At 38.1% G+C, this 20,198-nt stretch overlaps 2 protein-coding genes across 3 annotated transcripts in view; both read right to left on the bottom strand.

Moving 5' to 3' along the window:
* Positions 1-1,729: 1,729 nt before the first annotated feature.
* Positions 1,730-11,029, bottom strand: LOC133658084 (zinc finger protein 260-like). Of its 2 annotated transcripts, XM_062059700.1 has the most exons (4): positions 10,600-11,029; positions 7,427-7,858; positions 4,395-4,510; positions 1,730-4,331 (listed from the first exon to the last, which is right to left on the bottom strand). In XM_062059700.1, exons 1-4 carry the CDS (start codon positions 10,709-10,711, stop codon positions 3,330-3,332), a joined length of 1,662 nt encoding a protein of 553 aa, XP_061915684.1. In that variant the 5' UTR covers positions 10,712-11,029; the 3' UTR covers positions 1,730-3,329. The 2 variants fall into 2 exon arrangements, with proteins under 2 accessions (XP_061915684.1, XP_061915683.1); XM_062059699.1 differs by having other exon boundaries at positions 1,730-4,510.
* A 581-nt stretch (positions 11,030-11,610) lies between these two features.
* The window catches only part of LOC133659206 (zinc finger protein 287-like), a 34,649-nt gene continuing 26,061 nt past the window's right edge, over positions 11,611-20,198 (bottom strand). The window contains exon 6 of the mRNA XM_062061943.1: positions 11,611-15,297. Within this exon, the coding sequence (XP_061917927.1) occupies positions 14,177-15,297 (1,121 nt within the window). The 3' untranslated portion in view covers positions 11,611-14,176. The remainder of the gene's footprint in view (positions 15,298-20,198) is intronic.

Below are 20,198 nucleotides of genomic sequence, written 5' to 3'. Positions count from 1 at the left end.
GAAACACAGTATCAAATTACAAAAATATTTGGTTGCAATTATTGCTTCCAGAGATATTCCTATTTATCACATTTCCAGTATTGATGTTGACGGCTCTTTTCATCAATTTAGTAGATTATTACAAAGTAGAGAAATATTTTTTTCATTTCACACAAAAATGACTATTTTCTATTTTTATTACTCCCTCTGGCTCTGTACGGACACTACTTTTCACTACAGTGTGGTAAGTGTTTAGATATTTAAAAGAATTCAAAATAAGCGGCTCTGAGAGGTAAAAATAATGAACTCATTGTTATATCTGCTCTAGCTGGACATGCAGTCAATCCGGCGTTGGTGGTGTGTGCCTTCTAATGGAGCGCTTTGGCATTGAAGGGTAGGACAACTTCTTGAAATATCTGATGTATTGTTTATCATGATTAGTAACTGCCTGTGATGAGGTGGCGACTTGTCCAGGGTGTACCCTGCCTTCCGCCCGAATGCAGCTGAGATAGGCTACAGCGACCCCCCGCGACCCCAAAAAGGGACAAGCGGTAGAAAATGGATGGATGGATGGATGGATGGATTAGTAACTGTAATCTGAAGAGCTTTTCTTCAATTTCCCCAAAGGCATGGCCAGAGGTTCTGTTATTGGACAGACAAGGCGAGCGGCCTATTGCAGGGCATTCTTCAGCCAGTCTTTAGGGTATCCAGAAACTCAGTCCAGGCCATCGACTGCGTCATCAAAGATGAACCGAATACACTACTGGTATGCCATGACACAAAAGTGAATAAATTGTATCATACCTATGTTGCTCCATAAAAAAAAATGATTGGAGAAATATGTAAGCTGGGGGAAAAATAACCGGTTCAAAAATAATAATCTAATAACCTTTATTGGTTTGTACCTTGATGTGGTTTAAGAGCTTTTCACTATAACATGTCTACTTCTGAGGTGACCACCACTTGTGATTATAATTGACGCTTTGTCCTTTATCTGTGTTCCCCATTCTTTAGGTGCAGCTCGCGCAATGTTTGGAACAAAACATTTGTAAACAATAAAAAAAACATTTTACATTGCAGTTTTTTGCCTCATTTTAAAGTCTTGAAGAAATACCCAAGGTTTTGCTTTATTATTATGTTCTTATTCTAAATATTGTCGTTTGTCTGACCACGGGTCATCTGACTTCACTGAGGTACATATGTGCACATAAATGTCATTTTAATTTAGTTCACTTACACAGAGAACTAAAAAAAAACTGAATTTAACGAATAAATTTAGTTTTAATAAAGTTTAATAATGTTGATTGATAATTAATTAACTTATTGTACACTGTTATTAATTTCCGCATATGTCCACGAGTCAAATGTGCAGTCAGGAATATCCTCAAATTAATTTGTCAGATTAATACTTGTCCGATTAATACAGACGTTTTGTTAACCCTGTATTATAAAAAAGAGTCAAACAAAGTGCTATCGATCGCTGTCAAAGACGTAAGAGGAAATGACGTGAGCGGAAATGACCCCGGAAGTAAATGGGGGGTAGGAAGGTTTTTGTAATGGGAAGAAAATTGGCGTGACACAGCCATAACTTAAATAGTGCATACTGCCACCTACTGCACCGGAGTTATATCTAGCGGCCCCTGGTGGCATAACTGTGAACAGCAGTCTAGTGAATTTCAATGTGTTTGGAAACGAGAAGACAATGTCATCAAATACATAACAAAACAATTCAGAGGGGTCCCTGTTAAATGTATACCACATTTAATATTCTAATTTCTATTTTTACATTTATTTTTCACACTATTACACTTCACTGAGACACACACACACTAAACAGGACATTGTTGACAAAAAAAGTAATTTAGCGCAATGAACCTCCCCACACATCCCATAGAGTTGTTACTTAGTAAATTTCACTCATTTAAAAATGTCAAACAAGAAGGGATGAAAAAATATATGTATTTGCTGAAAGTGAAAATATTATGACAGTTATCTTTAAAGGGAAACTGCACTTTTTTTTAAATTTTGCCGAGCATTCACAATCCTTATGTAGGACAAGAACACTTAGTTTTTCTTTATTTATGCATTCTAATTTGCAATTTGCAGCAAGTACGAGGTGGCTTACACTGCAGCTGTATTGCACCCATATAGCACTCAAAAAAACATCCAAAAACTGCCAACAATACTTTGTCTATATGTCATGTTGTCTTGTTGTTAGCGCTAACGCCGAAGAGCTACTTTTAGCGGTGCCTTGATCACAGTCAGCTAACTAGCTTATGCAGCTATTGACGTACTGAGTTGCTGCATCGCCTCTGAGTTGGTGAAAGTTAATTCTAGATTATAAATCATGCCTACAGTAAAAGGTTGTTGCCATAAACCAAGAAGTTGGTCAACTTAGACACGGAGATCGCAAGAAAGACACAAAAAGATGCTTTTTTCTCCACACCTTTTTAAAAACTGTTTTACCTGCGTGAGGACTATGATTAATTCTTCATCTAAACATGAAGATATAAACATACCATCAGTCGGTATCCCGCTGAGAGCAGAAATTGTACAGTGAGTGATTGTTTTATTATGTTCGTAGTTGGTACTTCATGTTTAGCACTTAGCAATGCTGCTACTTGCTCGATCTGTTTATTACTCATAAAACTTGTATTTCATCCTTTGTATACTTATGCTTCAAAATATAAGGTTTTGGATCATAATTCATCCCAAAAGAGTCATTGTTGGTGCTCATGAAGTCTGCCATCATCAGTAGTCTTGTTATTGTTGAAGGAAATAGCAAAACGTTGCGATGCGTTCTGTGAAATTAATACACCTGCCGTATGCTTAAAATGAGCAAATTACCTAAATTGTACATGTTATTATGAATGTGCCTGTTACTACATTACGTGTATACTTACGGCGAGAATATAAAATGCTGAAGGAGGTTTTTAGAGCACTTTTTAGGCGGAATAGAGCGAATCCTATTGGTTTCATGGTCAGCTGACTCTTGCTAGCGTTTATTTACAAACTGGAATGCATAAAAGAAGAGAAAAACATGTGTGCTTCTCACACATAGAGATTGCAAATTCCCCCAAAAAGTGAAGTTCCCTTTTAAAGTATCTTGTGAATCATATTTAAAAACATTGAATTCAACATTAGAAACCATTTATTGATTTATTTTTTAACCAGAACCTGAAAGAAGCTTGATAGTGCTTTGTAATTTTTTACATAAGGTGGGGTGGCTGGGACCCCACTGACTTGTAATCCGGATCTGGAACACAGTCCAGACTTTTAAAGAAGCCCTGCAGTAGACCATTAGTGACTCTGCAGGACTCCAATCAAAGAAGACTTCCAAAAAGGAAAAGTCATTTTCCTGTGTGTGCTCTCATGTGTATTTGCATATTGCGCTTGTTTGTGTATCTTTTATCGCACACTGAACAACTGAAAGGTTTTTCTCCTGTGTGAGTACTCATGTGTACTTTCATGTAACGTTTTTCGGAGAATTTTTTTTCGCAAACTGAACAGCTGAAAGGTTTTTCTTCCGTGTGCGTTCTAATGTGTCTTTGCATTTTACATTTATCCGTGTATCTTTTACCGCACACTGGACAACTGAGAGGTTTTTCTATTATGTGCGTTGTCATGTGTATTTTAAGATAACGTTTTTCGGAGAATATTTTACCGCAAACTGAACAACTGAAAGGTTTGTCTCCTGTGTGTGTTCTCATATGTGACAGCATCGTTCCCCTTTGAGCAAACCTTTTGCCGCAGTTCGAGCAAATGAAAGGTTTTTCTCCTGTGTGTGTTCGCATGTGTCGAGTCAAATCAGCGTTTTTAACAAAGCATTTCGCACAAACTGAACAATTAAAGGGTTTTTCTCCTGTATGTGTTAACATGTGTATTTGCATATAACGTTTTTGGGAGAATATCTTATCGCAAACTGAACAACTGAAATGTTTTTCTATTGTATGGGTTCTAATGTGTCTTTTCATATAACGTTTTTGGGAGAATATTTTACCGCAAACGGAACAACTGAAATGTTTTTCTAATGTATGGGTTCTAATGTGTCTTTCCATATAACGTTTTTGGGAGAATATTGTATTGCAAACTGAACAATTGAAAGTTTTTTCCCCTGTGTGTGTTTTCATGTGCAATTCCATATTTACATTTTTGTGTGACGTTGAGTCATCACTATCTGAGAGTGGAGCTAAGAGGTTGTGTGCTTGTGATCCTCCACTGTGGTCTCCATCACCTTCTGTTGTCATGTGTTGTGGTGAGCAGCTACTTGGAGGCTCCACCTCTCTCTTCTCCTCACTTGGACTGCGATGAAGCCGTGAGGACTGAAGTGGTTTGTCTTCATGGTCTTCAGTCTTCACAGAGACAACAGTCAGTGGAAAGTTGGTGAGATCAACCTCCTCCTGAGTGATACAGACTTTCTCCTCTTCCTCTTTAAAGTGGAGGGGCTGTGGATCCTCCTGCTTCAAAGGGGAGCTCACCTCCAGCAACAGAGAGAGAGGTTCTTCTTGATGACCAATCAGCTGCTGGACGTCTGGAGGACAAATAAGAATTTTTGTGGAATAGGATGATGGTTTAAAATGTTTTTATTTACAATGTGATGTTTCAAAAGCAATGTATAAATCTATTTTAGTAAATTATATGTTGGTTCTTGTGATTTAAGAACACGTTGTCCTCATGCTGAACAGCAGGTTGCTGCTTAGATGGGACACAAACTAGCTTTTATTTTTCGTACAGGTAAGATGCTTGTCTCATTTCAGACCAAAATGTCATAACTGATCTGTCGTTCACACGGCACGGACTACTTCCAAAGTGAAGAAACAGGTTTTATCCGGCCCGTGTGATGAGTTTGCCAAGTATTAAAATGAGCTGGTTTTTTTTTTTCAACAAAAGAAACTGCTGTTTTAAATGTGTCCACTGGATGTCACAATAGCAATTCTGTTAGGCGAGCAAACGGTTTATACCAAGGAAGAGGTGCAAAGTAAAGTGTGACTGTGGCTCCTCCTCCTCGACCCACAAGAAACTTAAAACCTGCCATTTTATGTCTTCTGCTTTGAACACATCGTCATTCGGCACCCTCGTTGCCCCAAAATGTCTGTCAAACACGAGAAAAGTGAACTTAACCCTTTTGTATAGTTTTGACCTGTTTCTTACGATTTGTTGAGTTAGCACTGGATTGATACGTGGACATGACAAAGGAGGTATTTGATACCTAGAAGTGTTTACAAGTTGTGTTTTTTGTCCAATCCCAAAAAGACTGTGACTTAAAGGCCTACTGAAAGCCACTACTACCGACCACGCAGTCTGATAGTTTATATATCAATGATGAAATCTTAACATTGCAACACATGCCAATACGGCCGGGTTAGATTAGTAAAGTGCAATTTTAAATTTGCCGCGAAATATTCTGCTGAAAACGTCTCGGTATGATGACGTTTGCGCGTGACGTCGCGGATTGTGCGGACATATTGGGACACTATTGTGGCCAGCTATTAAGTCGTCTGTTTTCATCGCAAAATTCCACAGTATTCTGGACATCTGTGTTGGTGAATCTTTTGCAATTTGTTTAATGAACAATGAAGAGAGCAAAGAAGAAAGCTGTAGGTGGGATCGGTGTATTAGCGGCTGGCTACAGCAACACAACCAGGAGTTGGATAGCAGACGCGCTACCGTGAGTATGCAGCTTTGGCTTCCAAACATTTGATCGCTTGCCCGTACGTGCGTGCCGCTATGTGCATGTCACGTACGTAACTTTGGGAAAATATATGTGCTGTATGAACTTTACGGAGGTGAACGGTACTTTAGGCTGTGGGATTGAGTGTGTTGTGCGGGTGTTTGAGTTGTATTGGTGGGTTATATGGACGGGAGGGGGGAGGTGTTTGTTATGCGCGATTAATTTATGGCATCAATTAAATATAAGCCCGGTTGTGTTGTGGCTAATAGAGTATATATATGTCTTGTGTTTATTTACTGTTTTAGTCATTCCCAGCTGAATATCAGGTCCCACCCGCCTCTCACAGCATCTTCCCTATCTGAATCGCTTCCACTGCCCTCTAATCCTTCACTCTCATTTTCCTCATCCACAAATCTTTCACCCTCGCTCAAATTAATGGGGTAATCGTTGCTTTCTCGGTCCGAATCGCTCTCGCTGCTGGTGGCCATGATTGTAAACAATGTGCAGATGTGAGGAGCTCCACAACCTGTGACGTCACGCTACTTCCGATACAGACAAGGCTTGTTTATCAGCGACCAAAAGTTGCGAACTTTATCGTCGATGTTCTCTACTAAATCCTTTCAGCAAAAATATGGCAATATCGCGAAATGATCAAGTATGACACATAGAATGGACCTGCTATCCCCGTTTAAATAAGAACATTTCATTTCAGTAGGCCTTTAAAGTTTAATCCTGGCTTTGTAGATACACTGAGACAAAGTCCAAGCTCAATGTGTTTTAGAAGCTGCATCAATTTCCTCAGACTTTTTGTCCAGTTTTGTCCAGAGGATTATTTGTGATTTGTAATTTTTTCAGAATGTGCTTAGTTTTATTTTTGGCCAAAGTAAAACAGAGAAAACAACCTGGAGTTGTCTTTGTTTTGAAGTTATCATGCCATGATTTTATCATTCCGGCCCACTTGGAAATACATTTTCCTCCATGAGGCCCCTGAACTAAAATGACTTTGACAACCCTGCTCTAGGCTCTCCTAAGACACCTTGTCCTTGGATGAATTAGGCCATTTCCAGCTTTAGCCGAAGCTGTCGGAAAGTGCAACGTTTGTGGAAAGCCACACATTTAGAGGTGCTTAGGCTCCATTTTTAAGAAATGATAAGTTTTAAGCTAGCTCTTGAGCTAATTTTTTTATGGTTACACCTAAAACTCATGTATTCGGACACTCTGCACCATCTAATAAGTACGCCGGCTTCCACCGCCCCCCGGCCAGAGGTTCAGCGCACAGATAGGAATGGAAGCAAGGAAATAAAGCTCCACCCGCCTCTTTGAACAAGGCATGCAGCGGGCATTTACACAGTAAAGACGACTCACAGGGAAAAAAATTGTCTTTTCTTGTCGAGAGGACAACTTACCATGGTTTTGGACCTAATATTTCCATAATGTAAACTTTTCTTTGTGAATTTCTGCTCGCTATTTTCGTGCTTGATTTTCAAACTGTGGTATGTGTACCACTGGTGGTGCGCCTAAGAATCACTTGATTAAAAACGGTGTTACTGTTCCAACTGTGTGTAACGTTACGGTAGCCAAAATATTAAATATACTTGTTAAATAAAACCTTTGGCTTTTTTAAACAAATTCTTAGGCCTACTACGCTACTGTATTTTAATGTTGCTCATTATGGTAGTACATGGAGAGCCAAGTGTTTTCTGAGGTGGTACTTGGTGGGAAAAAAAAAACATTTGAGAACCACTGTATGATATGACATCTGGATGTTCTGCTTACTTGGACTGTGATGAAGCTGTGAGGACTTAGGTGGTTTGTCTTCATGGTCTTCAGACTTCACAGAGACAACAGTCAGTGGAAACTTGGTGAGATCCGCCTCCTCCTGCCCTAGAAGACATTCTCCCTCCTCTTTAATGTAGGGGGAGTGTGGCTCCTCTTCCTCTTTAACATGAGGGGCCAGGAGATCCTCGATTTTCTCTTTAATGTGGGGGGGCAGTGGAGCCTCCTCTTCCTCTTTAAGAAGGGGGGAATGTTGATCTTCCTCTTTAAAATGACGGGGCTGTCGATCTTCCTCTTCCATGTAAGGGGACTGTTGATATTCCTCTTCCTCTTTGATATGAGGGTGCTGTAGATCTTCCTCCTTCGAAGTGTAGTTCCCCCCCTGCGACTCAGGGAGACTTTTTTTCTGATGTCCAATCAGCTGCTGAACATCTACAAGACACAAAACCAACGGATTTTAACTCAGACTTTTCAAATTTTGAATATTACATGAATTATGAAAATACTACATGTGAAGTTAAAAACTCAGAAGTGTCAGTCAAGTGTCAATACATGCCCTACTCGGTGGAAAACTACATGGTCAAAACCATCGAGAACTTCAATTCCCAGAATGCGAAGGGAAAATGGCCGCCAAATTACTGATGGAAGGCACCTGAAAAGGAATGGTGGTTCAGTCAGACTCATTCACCAAACAAGCTGCATGCAAGGAAGGACAGCAAGCAGCCACAACCGCAAGCTCTACAAGTTTCTCCAAACACACCAATGGTCGGTGAATATGCTTCTTCATTTGATGACGATCGAAACTGTATTGATACTTTGTCGATACTATGTCACTAAATACTGACATCTGCTGGACATTAAAAATCCCTACAGGCAACCTATGGACCGACTCAACTGACACTGATTTTATGACCTAGTATATACAATAATATAAACCAAGTCATTGTATTTCATTTAGGATTATTTCATATCTTCATTTAAATAAAAATATATTTTTATCTTTTTTAGATACAGTCAATAAATAATGTGAACATGTATCATAACATGGAAATCTAAGAGAATGTGTTGTGAATGAGGATGCTTGTGAACTGGGATTTTTTTTAATTTTTTTTTACACATTTTTATTTAAAAAAACAGTTTTTCCAACGTATTCAATTTTAGACGATTTCTCTTCTTAATTATTATTTCTCCGGCTGTAGAAAAGACCCGCTCACAGGGCACAGAGGAGGAGTCAGTGCGACACAGTTCGTGTATCGGTCACGTGACCGAAACAGCTCATGATCGGTCACGTGACTTTCTAAAAGCGGTATGCACACAGACACAGGGTTTTGCTCTATGAGCTTGACGCATGCGCCGATACATTGGTGTTGCCGGACCCATCACTAGTCAGACTCATTCACCAAACAAGCTGCATGCAAGGAAGGACAGCAAGCAGCCACAACCTCTACAAGTTTCTCCAAACACACCAATGGTCGGTGAATATGCTTCTTCATTTGATGACGATCGAAATGCTTACTTTGATATGCTTAACTTGTACCTGCAAGCTACTTAGTTTGCTTACTCAACTGTCCTAATTTGTTTGTTTGAACTGCTGGGTTCAAGTTGAACCACTGCATTACTGCATTTCACTTTGAGCATTGATTGCATACTGTGTTTGACCAGTTAAAAGCAAGTTGTTTAAAGCACACGTAAAAGTTTAAAGCTCAAGTTAAAATGTTAAATGGTTTAAGCTTAAGTTAAAATGGCAAATGGTTAAAGTTAAAAGGTTTAAAGTCGAAGCTTATGGCTTAATGTTTAAAGTTAAAAGTACAAAAGATTAATGCAAAGTTAAAGGAGAAATTCATGTGTAACTCTTGCTAAAAGTTAAAACATTATATAGAAAGTTTAAAACATTATTCAGAAGTTTAAAAGCATTTGTAAAACATTGTTTGAAAATACCTGTGAAATCACATTGTTAACATCCCTGTTTCTGTCACCATCCCTGTTTCTGTAGGAATGGTGTTCCTGGGATTAAAGGCCTCGCCTTTCCTCCTCCAAACATATTGCTGGGTATTGTGGCCAAACAGCTACATTTTTGTTTCATCTGACCACAGACCTTTCCTCCAGAAGGTCTTATCTTTGTCCATTTGATGTCAGATGAAACAAAAAAGGAGCTGTTTGGCCACAATACCCAGCAATATGTTTGGAGGAGAAAAGGCGAGGCCTTTAATCCCAGGAACACCATACCCAGCGTCAAGCATGGTGGTGGTAGTATTATGCTCTGGGCCTGTTTTGCTGCTAATGGAACTGGTGCTTTAAATGGGACAATGAAAAAGGAGGATTACATCCAAATTCTTCAGGACAACCTAAAATCATCAGCCCAGAGGTTTGGTCTTGGGCGCAGTTGGGTGTTCCAACAGGACAATGACCCCAAACACACGTCAAAAGTGGTAAAGGAATGGCTAAATCCGGCTAGAATCAAGCTTTTAGAATGGCCTTCCCAAAGTCCTGATTTAAACGTGTGGACAATGCTGAAGAAACAAGTCCATGTCAGAAAACCAACACATTTAGCTGAACTGCACCAATTTTGTCAAGAGGAGTGGTCAAAAATTCAACCAGAAGCTTGTGGATGGCTACTAAAAGCGCCTTATTGCAGTGAAACTTGCCAAGGGACATGTAAGCAAATATTAACGTTGCTGTATGTATACTTTTGACCCAGCAGATTTAGGTCACATTATCAGTAGACCCATAATAAATTCATAAAAGAACCAAACTTCATGAATGTTTTTAGTGACCAACAAGTATGTGCTCCAATCACTCTATCACAAAAAAACGAGGTGTAGAAATGATTGAAAACTCAAGACAGCCATGACATTATGTTCTTTACAAATGTATTTAAACTTTTGGTCGCGACTGTATATGTATTTCATGTGTATATTAATGTCCTCTCCATCGTGTGCTTAGTTTTACCGTAACTTATTTGTGGAGATGATCAATACACAACTTCAAGATGGATATTTTTTAATTTCTAAATTGAAAGACTGTTTTGTGTGTGCAAATAAATGTGGAATTAAATCACATTCCTATCTTGCTTTCACTTGACAAAGCTCCTCCACTTTGTGAAATTATTGAAAGCGTTCTTTCATGATGAAATATAAAGTTAGTAAACATGTGAGAGTAAGAAGTAAACAAACCTGGGAGCTTCTGGAAAACAGCGTCCAGTAGTTGACGTTGTCGCTCCTTCTCCGCTTTTGTTCGAGATACTTCCTCCTCGTACTCTAACTCTGCTATCCCCTTTTCACACATTTTGACACAATCCCAACACTTTATACTCACACTAGGACTCTGCTAAGCGACGTGTTGATAGCTTATGAGTGTCTTTTTTTTTTAGCAGCGAGCAAGCTATGCTAACTAGCAAGCTAAGCTAGCCTGAGAAGCGTTAAAATTAAATTGGACGAGTCGGGTTCATCCTGACACGAGAATAAATAAAGTGTAGTTTGTCACACAATAGACGAATTAGTACACACGTAAATATGACATATTAACGACCACACTGCTATGTTACGTCCGTGGTCACGTTCAATACATTAGTTCTTCTTCTTTTTCCTGTGTGGGTGTAGGAGGTCTTTCTTCTTCGTTTGCTTTCTGGCGGGTGGCAGCCATAATTTAAAAGGTGCATTCCGCCACCTACGGCACCGGAGTATGCAACATGCACTCGATGTATATCGGTTACTGGTGGCGTAACTGTCAACAGCAGTCATCAATGTCATCAAATGTCAAATGTGTAACACATTTATTATTCTAATTTTTATTCAAACTTATTTTTCACAGTATTACACTTCATTGACACACATAACAGGACATTTTTGACAAAAAAAGTAATTTAGTCCCAAAGAGTTTTTATCAATCAATCAATCAATCAATCAATGTTTATTTATATAGCCCTAAATCACAAGTGTCTCAAAGGGCTGTACAAGCCACAACGACATCCTCGGTACAGAGCCCACATACGGGCAAGGAAAAACTCACCCCAGTGGGACGTCGGTGAATGACTATGAGAAACCTTGGAGAGGACCGCATATGTGGGTAACCCCCCCCCCCCCCCTCGTTGTGTTATGTCAGACCCACTCGACATCCGTTGCTTTCGGGGGAGACCGAAAGCAACGGATGTCGAGTGGGTCTGACATAACATTGTGAAAGTCCAGTCCACAGTGGATCCAACACATCAGCGGGAGTCCAGTCCACAGCGGGGCCAACAGGAAACCATCCCGAGCGGAGACGGGTCAGCAGCGCAGAGATGTCCCCAACCGATGCACAGGCTAGTGGTCCACCCGGGGTCCCGACTCTGGACAGCCAGCACTTCATCCATGGCCACCGGACCTATGCAACTCCCCCTCGCAAGGGACAGGGGAGAAGAGGAGAGAAGAAAAGAAACGGCAGATCAACTGGTCTAAAAAAGGGGGGTCTATTTAAAGGCTAGATTATACAAATGACCCCCTCCCCTTTTAAGAGGACGGGCAACATGCGCATTCGTATAGTTAGGAGGAGATGCCTCATTGAGCGCAAAAAATTCGTCTGGTTTGAGCCAGGTTTCGCTAAGACCAATGACGTTAAGATTGTTGTCTCTAATGACCTCATTAACCAATAACGCCTTGGGAGACAATGATCTTATGTTTAAAAAGCCCATATTATAGGTATTGGGCTGTTTTGACGAGTTTTTGTTAAGATTATCCGTAGTGGCAATATTAACAATGTTGCGTTTATTATGCGTAGTGCACTTTAAATAGTTTCGACCATATCTAGGAATTGTGATACTTTCTACGTGTATCACTCAATAGCTTTAAGAATATTTCACTGATTTGAAAATGTAAAATAATAAGGGATGCAAACCTACTCAGTGGCCTAGTGGTTAGAGTGTCCGCCCTGAGATCGGTAGGTTGTGAGTTCAAAGCCTGGCCGAAGTCATACCAAAGGCTATAAAAATGGGACCCATTACCTCCCTGCTTGGCACTCAGCATCAAGGGTTGGAATTGGGGGTTAAATCACCAAAAAATGATTCCCGGGCGCAGCTACTGCTGTTGCTCCCTGCTCCCCTCACCTCCCAGGGGGTGATCGAGGGTGATGGGTCAAATGCAGAGAATAATTTCGCCACAGTTTTTTTTTTAAAGAAAGAGGTGGGCTAGTTTATATTTATTTTTAAATAGGGAGAGTAAATATCAATGACAAATATACAAAATAGGAAAATGTCAGATTCTAGTCAAATTATAATTTCCGCCTGTTGTCTCTGGACAGGCTAACATTTAAAACAAAGACAATAATAAACTCACTGAGCACATTTTGGTCTAAAAATAATATTTCTCATGACATGAGCATCGATGATTGCTAGCTGAATATCACACATTTGAGCGGGGTTAGGGTCAGTTAGACCCGTATCCGCGGTCCCTTCCAAGATTTCTTACTGTTCCCATTGGGTTGACTTTTTTCTTATCCTGATGTGGGATCAGAGCCTAGGATGTCGTTGTGGTTTGTGCAGCTCTTTGAGACATTTGTGATTAAGGGCTATATTAAAAAAAACTTTTGATTGATTGATGGGAGTCATCTATTGTTCCCAACAAACACCCTAAAACATCCCAAAACCGCCAACAATACTTTATTTGCATGTTGTAACCTCAATATTAAACAACTATCAGCAATATTTCTATTATAAGTGCTAACGCCGAGGAACTACTTTTAGCAGCGCAGTGGTCACGGAGAGCTAATTAGCTCATGCTGCTATGTTGACATACTGTGCTGCCGCATCACCTCTGAGTTGGTGAAAATTAATTCTGGATTATAATCCGTAACTCTCACCTGTATAGTAAAAGGCTCTTGCCATAAACAGAAAAGTTGGTCAACTTTGACATCCAATTTAGACTCAAAGGCAGCAAAGAAGACACAAAAAGTTGCTCATTTGCGCCCACATTTTTTTTAATCTGTTTGAGGATTATAAATAATTCTTCATCTTAATGGGAAAATATTAACATCACATTGGTCTACATCCCAGTGCAAGCAGACATTGCACAGTAAGTGATTGTTTTTTGCTGGATCAGTTTATCACTCAGCTTCTAAAACCTGTAGCTCATCCTCCATATGTTCAGGCTCAAAAATATAAGGTTCTGGATCATCATTTGTCCCAAAGTAGTTTTTGTTGGCTCTCATGAAGTTTCCAATGATTAGTAGTAGTAGTAGTAGTTGAAAGAAACAGCGAATGTTGTGATGTGTCTTTGAAATGAATACTCCGTCAAAATGTTCTGGTAATGCTTAAAATGTCCATAAAAAGTAAATATTACACATTAATGTGGCTGTTACTACATTACATACATACTTACAGCGTGTAAAAAACACATTGACAGTTTTTGGGAGCGTTTCATAGGCGGTATAGAGTGAATCCCCTTGGCTCCATTGTTAGCTGACAATTGCTAGCATTTATTTACTAGTTAGAATGCACTAAAAAAAAAGGAAAACGTGTGCTTGTCTCACGTAAGGTTTGTGAATAATAGGCAAGGTAAAATAAGAAAATTTAAAGAAGTGACATTCCCGTTTAAAGGATATTGTGACTCATTTAAAAACACTGTATTTAACACTTCAAACCATCTATTAATTTATGTCTGTACCTAAGAGAAACTTAATGGTTCGGATCTGAAACACAGTCCAGACTTTATAGAAGCCATGCAGTAGACCATTAGTGAGTCTGCAGAAGTCCATTCAAAGACGACTTCCAAAAAGGAAAAGTTATTTTCCTGTGTGTGTTCTCATGTGTCTTTGAATTTTTTTTTTGTCAGAGAATCTTTGACCACACACTGAACAACTGTAAGGTTTTTCTCCTGTGTGCATTCTCATGTGTCTTTGCAATATAGGTTTATTAGAGTATCTTTTACCACAAACTGAACAACTGAAAGGTTTTTCTCCTGTGTGAGTTCTCATGTGTATTTGCATATTACATTTTTTGGAGAATATTTTACTGCAAACCGAACAACTAAATAACTTTTCTCCTGGGTGCGTTCTCATGTGTGACAGCATCGTTCCACTCTGAGAAAATCTTTTGCCACAGTTTGAGCAAATGAAAGGTTTTTCTCCGGTGTGTGTCCGCATGTGTCGAGTCAAATCAGCGTTTTTAACAAAGCCTTTTGAGCAAACTGAACAACTGAAAGGTTTTTCTCCCGTGTGTGTTCGCATGTGTTGAGTCAAATCAGCGTTTTTAACAAAGCCTTTTGAACAAACTGAACAACTGAAAGGTTTTTCGCCTGTATGTCTTTTCATGTGTATTTGAATATTACCTCTTTGGGAAAATCTTTTGCCACAAACTGAACAAATGAAAGGTTTTTCACCTGTATGTGTTCTCATGTGTATTTGCATATTATGTTTGTGAGATGATCTTTTACCGCAAACTGAACAACTGAAAGTTTTTTCCCCTGTCTGTGTTTTCATGTGTGATTCCATATTTACATTAACGTGTGACGTTGAGTCGTCACTATCTGACAGTGGAGCTAAGAGGTTGTCAGCTTGTGATCCTCCGCAGTGGTCTCCATCATCTTCTGCTGTCATGTGTTGTGGTGAGCTGCTGCTTGGAGGCTCCACCTCTCTCTTCTCCTCACTTGGACTGTGATGAAGCTGTGAGGACTCAGGTGGTTTGTCTTCATGGTCTTCGGTCTTCACACAGACAACAATCAGTGGAAACTTGGTGAGATCAGCCTCCTCCTGCCCTAGAATACACTCTCCCTTCTGAGTGATCCAGACATTCTCCTCTTCTTCTTTAATGTTGGGGGGTTGTGGATCCTCCTGCTTCAAAGGGGAGCTCACCTCCAGCAACAGAGAGAGAGGTTCTTCTTGACGACCAATCAGCTGCTGGACATCTGGAGGAAAAATAGGAAATATTGTGAAATATGATGATGGTTTAACATTTTTTTTATCAACAAGGTGATGTTTCAAAAGCAAAGTATAAATCTATTTTAGTAAATTATATGTCTGGGCTCTTCTGTTTTAAAAACAGCAAACTGTTGTTCATTTGTCCTCATGCTTACAACAGGTTGCTTATTATGCAGGACACAACATTGCTTTTAATTAATTACATACAAGACGCTTGTCTCATTTATTCGTCTGTAATGTTGCCACAAGTTTCGGACCAAAATGTCACAATAGATTTATCTAGATTTGAAACAAGGTAAGAAATGCTTCATACATTTCAACAGAAGGCTAACACGAGCCGCGTTAAAGCAGAATGTAACCAGATAAGAAGAGGGAATGATCAAATAGATTAATAAATCAGGAAAGACAATAATAACAACAACAACAGAGTCCGGCTGCCGGTGAGCCGATATAACACACGTCTTTGAGCCGCACGTTTATGGCGACTGAGGCCAAAGTGTGAACATTCTGTGGTTTTGGAAAGCAGGGAAAGGAAATCAAGGATACCCCGCTTGCCATTTAGGGACATTTATTAATGTTTACATGTATATATTGCTGGGTTGCATATTACGTCACATCCGGCTCATTGCATTCCCCCAAACTCTGGAACGATCTCCCTCTCCATGTAAGACAGGCCTTTTCTATGGCTACTTTTAAGACCCTTCTTAAAACCCATTTTTACTCACTGGCTTTTAACCCAGTATGAGACTATGAACTTTTAAAAAAACTTTTTAACTGCCTTTTATCTAACAAAATTGCTCTTAAGATCATTTTTATCTGCTCTTTTTATGTGTGTGCATTAGTGTTGTAACGATACCATTATTTTGGTACCGGTACTAAAATTATTTTGGTACTTCTCTAAATAAATGGGACCACAAAAAATTTGCATCATTGGCTTTAATATAACAAAAAATCTTAGGGTACATTAAACAAATGTTTCTTATTGCAGTTAAGTCCTTAAATAAAATAGTGAACGTACTACACAATAGGGCTGCGAATATTTGGGTGTCCCACGATTCGATTCAATATCGATTCTTGAGGTCACGATTCGATTATAAATCGATTTTTTTAGATTCAACGCGATTCTCGATTCAAAAACGATATTTTTTCGATACATAACAATTCTCTATTTATTCAATACATAGGATTTCAGCAGGATCTACCCCAGTCTGCTGACATGCAAGCAGAGTAGTAGATTTTTGTAAAAAGCTTTTATAATTGTAAAGGACAATGTTTTATCAACTGATTGCAATAATGTAAATTTGTTTTAACTATTAAATGAACCAAAAATATGACTTATTTTATCTTTGTAAAAATATTGGACACAGTGTGTTGTCAAGCTTTTGAGATGCGATGCAAGTGTAAGCCACTGTGACACTATTGTTCTTTTTTATGTATTTTTTTATTTATTTTTTTATAAATGTCTAATGATAATGTCAATGAGGGATTTTTAATCACTGCTATGTTGAAATTGTTACTAATATTGATACTGTGGTTGATAATATTCATTTTTGTTTCACTACTTTTGGATTGTTCTGTGTCGTGTTTGTCTCTCCTCTCAGTTGCTCTGTTTATTGCAGTTCTGAGTGTTGCTGAGTCGGGTTTGGTTTTGGAATTGGATTGCATTGTTATGGTATTGCCTTGTATTATTTTGTTGGATTAATTAATAAAAAAATAATTTAAAAAAATCGCTTTTTGAAAAATGAGAATCGATACTGAATCGTATTTTAGTAGTAAGTAAACAAACAAAGACTCCTAATTTAGTCTGCTGACGTATTCAGTAACATATTGTGTCATTTATTTATCCATCCATCCATTTTCTACCGCTTATTCCCTTCGGGGTCGCGGGGGGCGCTGGAGCCTATCTCGGCTACAATCGTTATTTTGCCAACATTATTAAGGACAAGTGGTAGAAAATTAATTAATTATTATACACATGTTCTATCTACACTTCTGTTAAAATGTAATAATCACTTATTCTTCTGTTGTTTGATACTTTACATTAGTTTTGGATGATACCACAAATTTTTGGTATCAATCCGATACCAAGTAGTTACAGGATCATACATTGGTCATATTCAAAGTCCTCATGTGTCCAGGGACATATTTCCCGAGTTTATAAACATAATGTGAATTTTAAAAAAAACGAAAGAAGATGTTGTGATGCCAAAAACGGTCCTGTACTTGATATCATTACAGTGGATGTCAGGTGTAGATCCACCCATGGCGTTTGTTTACATTGTGACGCCGGTGAGCTGCGGTGTGTAGTGAAGCATGTTTAGCTATTCCTCGTCCTGCAGGGATGATACTTGTAAGAAACGTAATTTATTTGTCGCCATGAAGACCAGGATTAGTGATTAAGAAGACACTGCCGACGGCGGATGGACGTTAGCCGCTAACTAGCTAGCCATGTCTTAAAGCACCTCTTCCTGAGGGCGTTTCAGTGTTATAACTTCACTTTTATCGTTAGTTTTTCAGCCAAAATGCGTCCGTTCTCCCTTTTCTGTCTACACACTGTGTCTGCTTGCAAGTACTCCGTGATTGTGTGCCGCCGAACATGCTCGTCTGCTCCTAAACCAGCAATGTCACAACGTGACTTCGACGCGGGCGATGCGGGACCGGTTCGTTTCAGAAACCGTAGCGTACCGAAAATGATTCATTAGTATCGGGGTACTATACTAATACCGGTATACCGTACAACCCTAGTGTGTGTGTGTGTATATATATATATATATATATATATATATATATATATATATATATATATATATATATATATATATATATATATATATATATATATATATATATACAGTTTATATAGCCAACACTGCGATGAGGTGGCTACTTGTCTAGGGTGTACCCCGCCTTCCGCCCGATTGTAGCTGAGATAGGCTCCAGCACCCCCTGCGACTCCGAAAGGGATAAGCGTTAGAAAATGGATGGATATATATATATGTGTGTGTGTGTATTTTACCTCTGTTTTAAATTATATATTTTAGTCTGTCATTTGCTTGTATGTCTCTGCTCTTTGTGTGTTTACTTGTTTGTGGTGTACAACCCTTTGTTTTCCCACTGTGGTTGTTTTTAAAGGGCTTTATAAACAAAGTTGGTATGGTATCGTGGTCAAGCTAGCTAGCTCTGTTCTCAATGGGTACTCAGCATCATTAAGCCCTTCTCGAAGAAAAAATGCCTTATGATTGCATTGTTTTAGGCTGTACGAACCGTTTAAATCGCGAAAAAGGTCAACGTTTCTTCAGAGTTCCTCGAGAGGTAATCAAAAAGGGCAGAAGACTGCAAGATTTACAAAACAACGAGAAAAATAGCACACACTCCAGTCCATGGGAGCAGAGTCAAAGAATCCATGAGTTTGCAGTGATCACTTAATAAAAGGTTTGTTTGATATACTTTTAACGTTTATTGTTTCCCATTTAAGTATTATTTTGATATTATTTGTATTTCTTAAACACACGTTTACTACGAGTGCTTCGAAAAGCACCAACTCGGCAAGTCTAAATAAAAGAAAGCAAATGTGGGCAAAACATAAAAGAGTTAAGTTTTTACCTTTTGATAAACAATCATAAATTAATCTTTCAGCACATACACAATGTTGACATCTATAGTTATATTTTGATAAACAATCATAAATGAATCTTTCAGCACGAACACAATGTTGAAATCTATAGTTATATTTTGATAAACAATCATAAACAAATCTTTCAGCACATACACAATGTTGACATCTACAGTTATATTTTGATAAAGACAACAATCATAAATGAATATTTCAGCACATACACAATGTTGACATCTATAGTTATATTTTGATAAACAATCATAAATTAATCTTTCAGCACGAACACAATGTTGAAATCTATAGTTATATTTTGATATACAATCATAAATTAATATTTCAGCACATACACAATGTTGACATCTATAGTTATATTTTGATAAACCATCATAAATTAATCTTTCAGCACGAACACAATGTTGACATCTATAGTTATATTTTGATAAACAATCATAAATGAATCTTTCAGCACAAACACAATGTTGACATCTATAGTTATATTTTGATAAACAATCATAAATGAATCTTTCAGCACGAACACAATGTTGACATCTATAGTTATATTTTGATAAACCATCATCAATGAATCTTTCAGCACATACACAATGTTGACATCTATAGTTATATTTTGATAAACAATCAAATGAATCTTTCAGCACGAACACAATGTTGAAATCTATAGTTATATTTTTTATAAACAATCATAAATTAATATTTCAGCACATACACAATGTTGACATCTATAGTTATATTTTGATAAACCATCATAAATTAATCTTTCAGCACGAACACAATGTTGACATCTATAGTTATATTTTGATAAACAATCATAAATTAATATTTCAGCACATACACAATGTTGACATCTACAGTTATATTTTGATAAAGACAACAATCATAAATGAATATTTCAGCACGTACACAATGTTGACATCTATAGTTATATTTTGATAAACAATCATAAATGAATCTTTCAGCATGAACACAATGTTGAAATCTATAGTTATATTTTGATAAACAATCATAAATTAATATTTCAGCACATACACAATGTTGACATCTACAGTTATATTTTGATAAAGACAACAATCATAAATGAATATTTCAGCACGTACACAATGTTGACATCTATAGTTATATTTTGATAAACAATCATAAATTAATCTTTCAGCACGAACACAATGTTGACATCTATAGTTATATTTTGATAAACAATCATAAATTAATCTTTCAGCACGAACACAATGTTGAAATCTATAGTTATATTTTGATAAA

Source organism: Entelurus aequoreus, linkage group LG10 (assembly GCF_033978785.1).
Source record: "Entelurus aequoreus isolate RoL-2023_Sb linkage group LG10, RoL_Eaeq_v1.1, whole genome shotgun sequence".
In the NCBI taxonomy this organism is placed as follows: Eukaryota; Metazoa; Chordata; class Actinopteri; order Syngnathiformes; family Syngnathidae; genus Entelurus; species Entelurus aequoreus.
Note: the sequence above shows the minus strand (reverse complement) of the source record. Positions and strands in the feature narration are given on the sequence as shown.

What these genes read in the sequence shown, in the direction of transcription:
- LOC133658084 (XM_062059699.1), bottom strand. Translation starts at nt 10,711, where the DNA reads ATGTGTGAAAAGGGGATAGCAGAGTTAGAGTACGAGGAGGAAGTATCT. An exon ending in TGTTTTCCAGAAGCTCCCAG is followed by an intron (nt 7,859 to 10,599) that starts GTTTGTTTACTT and finishes TGTGTCTTGTAG; the next exon opens with ATGTTCAGCAGCTGATTGGA. An exon ending in ACAGCTTCATCACAGTCCAA is followed by an intron (nt 4,511 to 7,426) that starts GTAAGCAGAACA and finishes TTTGTCCTCCAG; the next exon opens with ACGTCCAGCAGCTGATTGGT.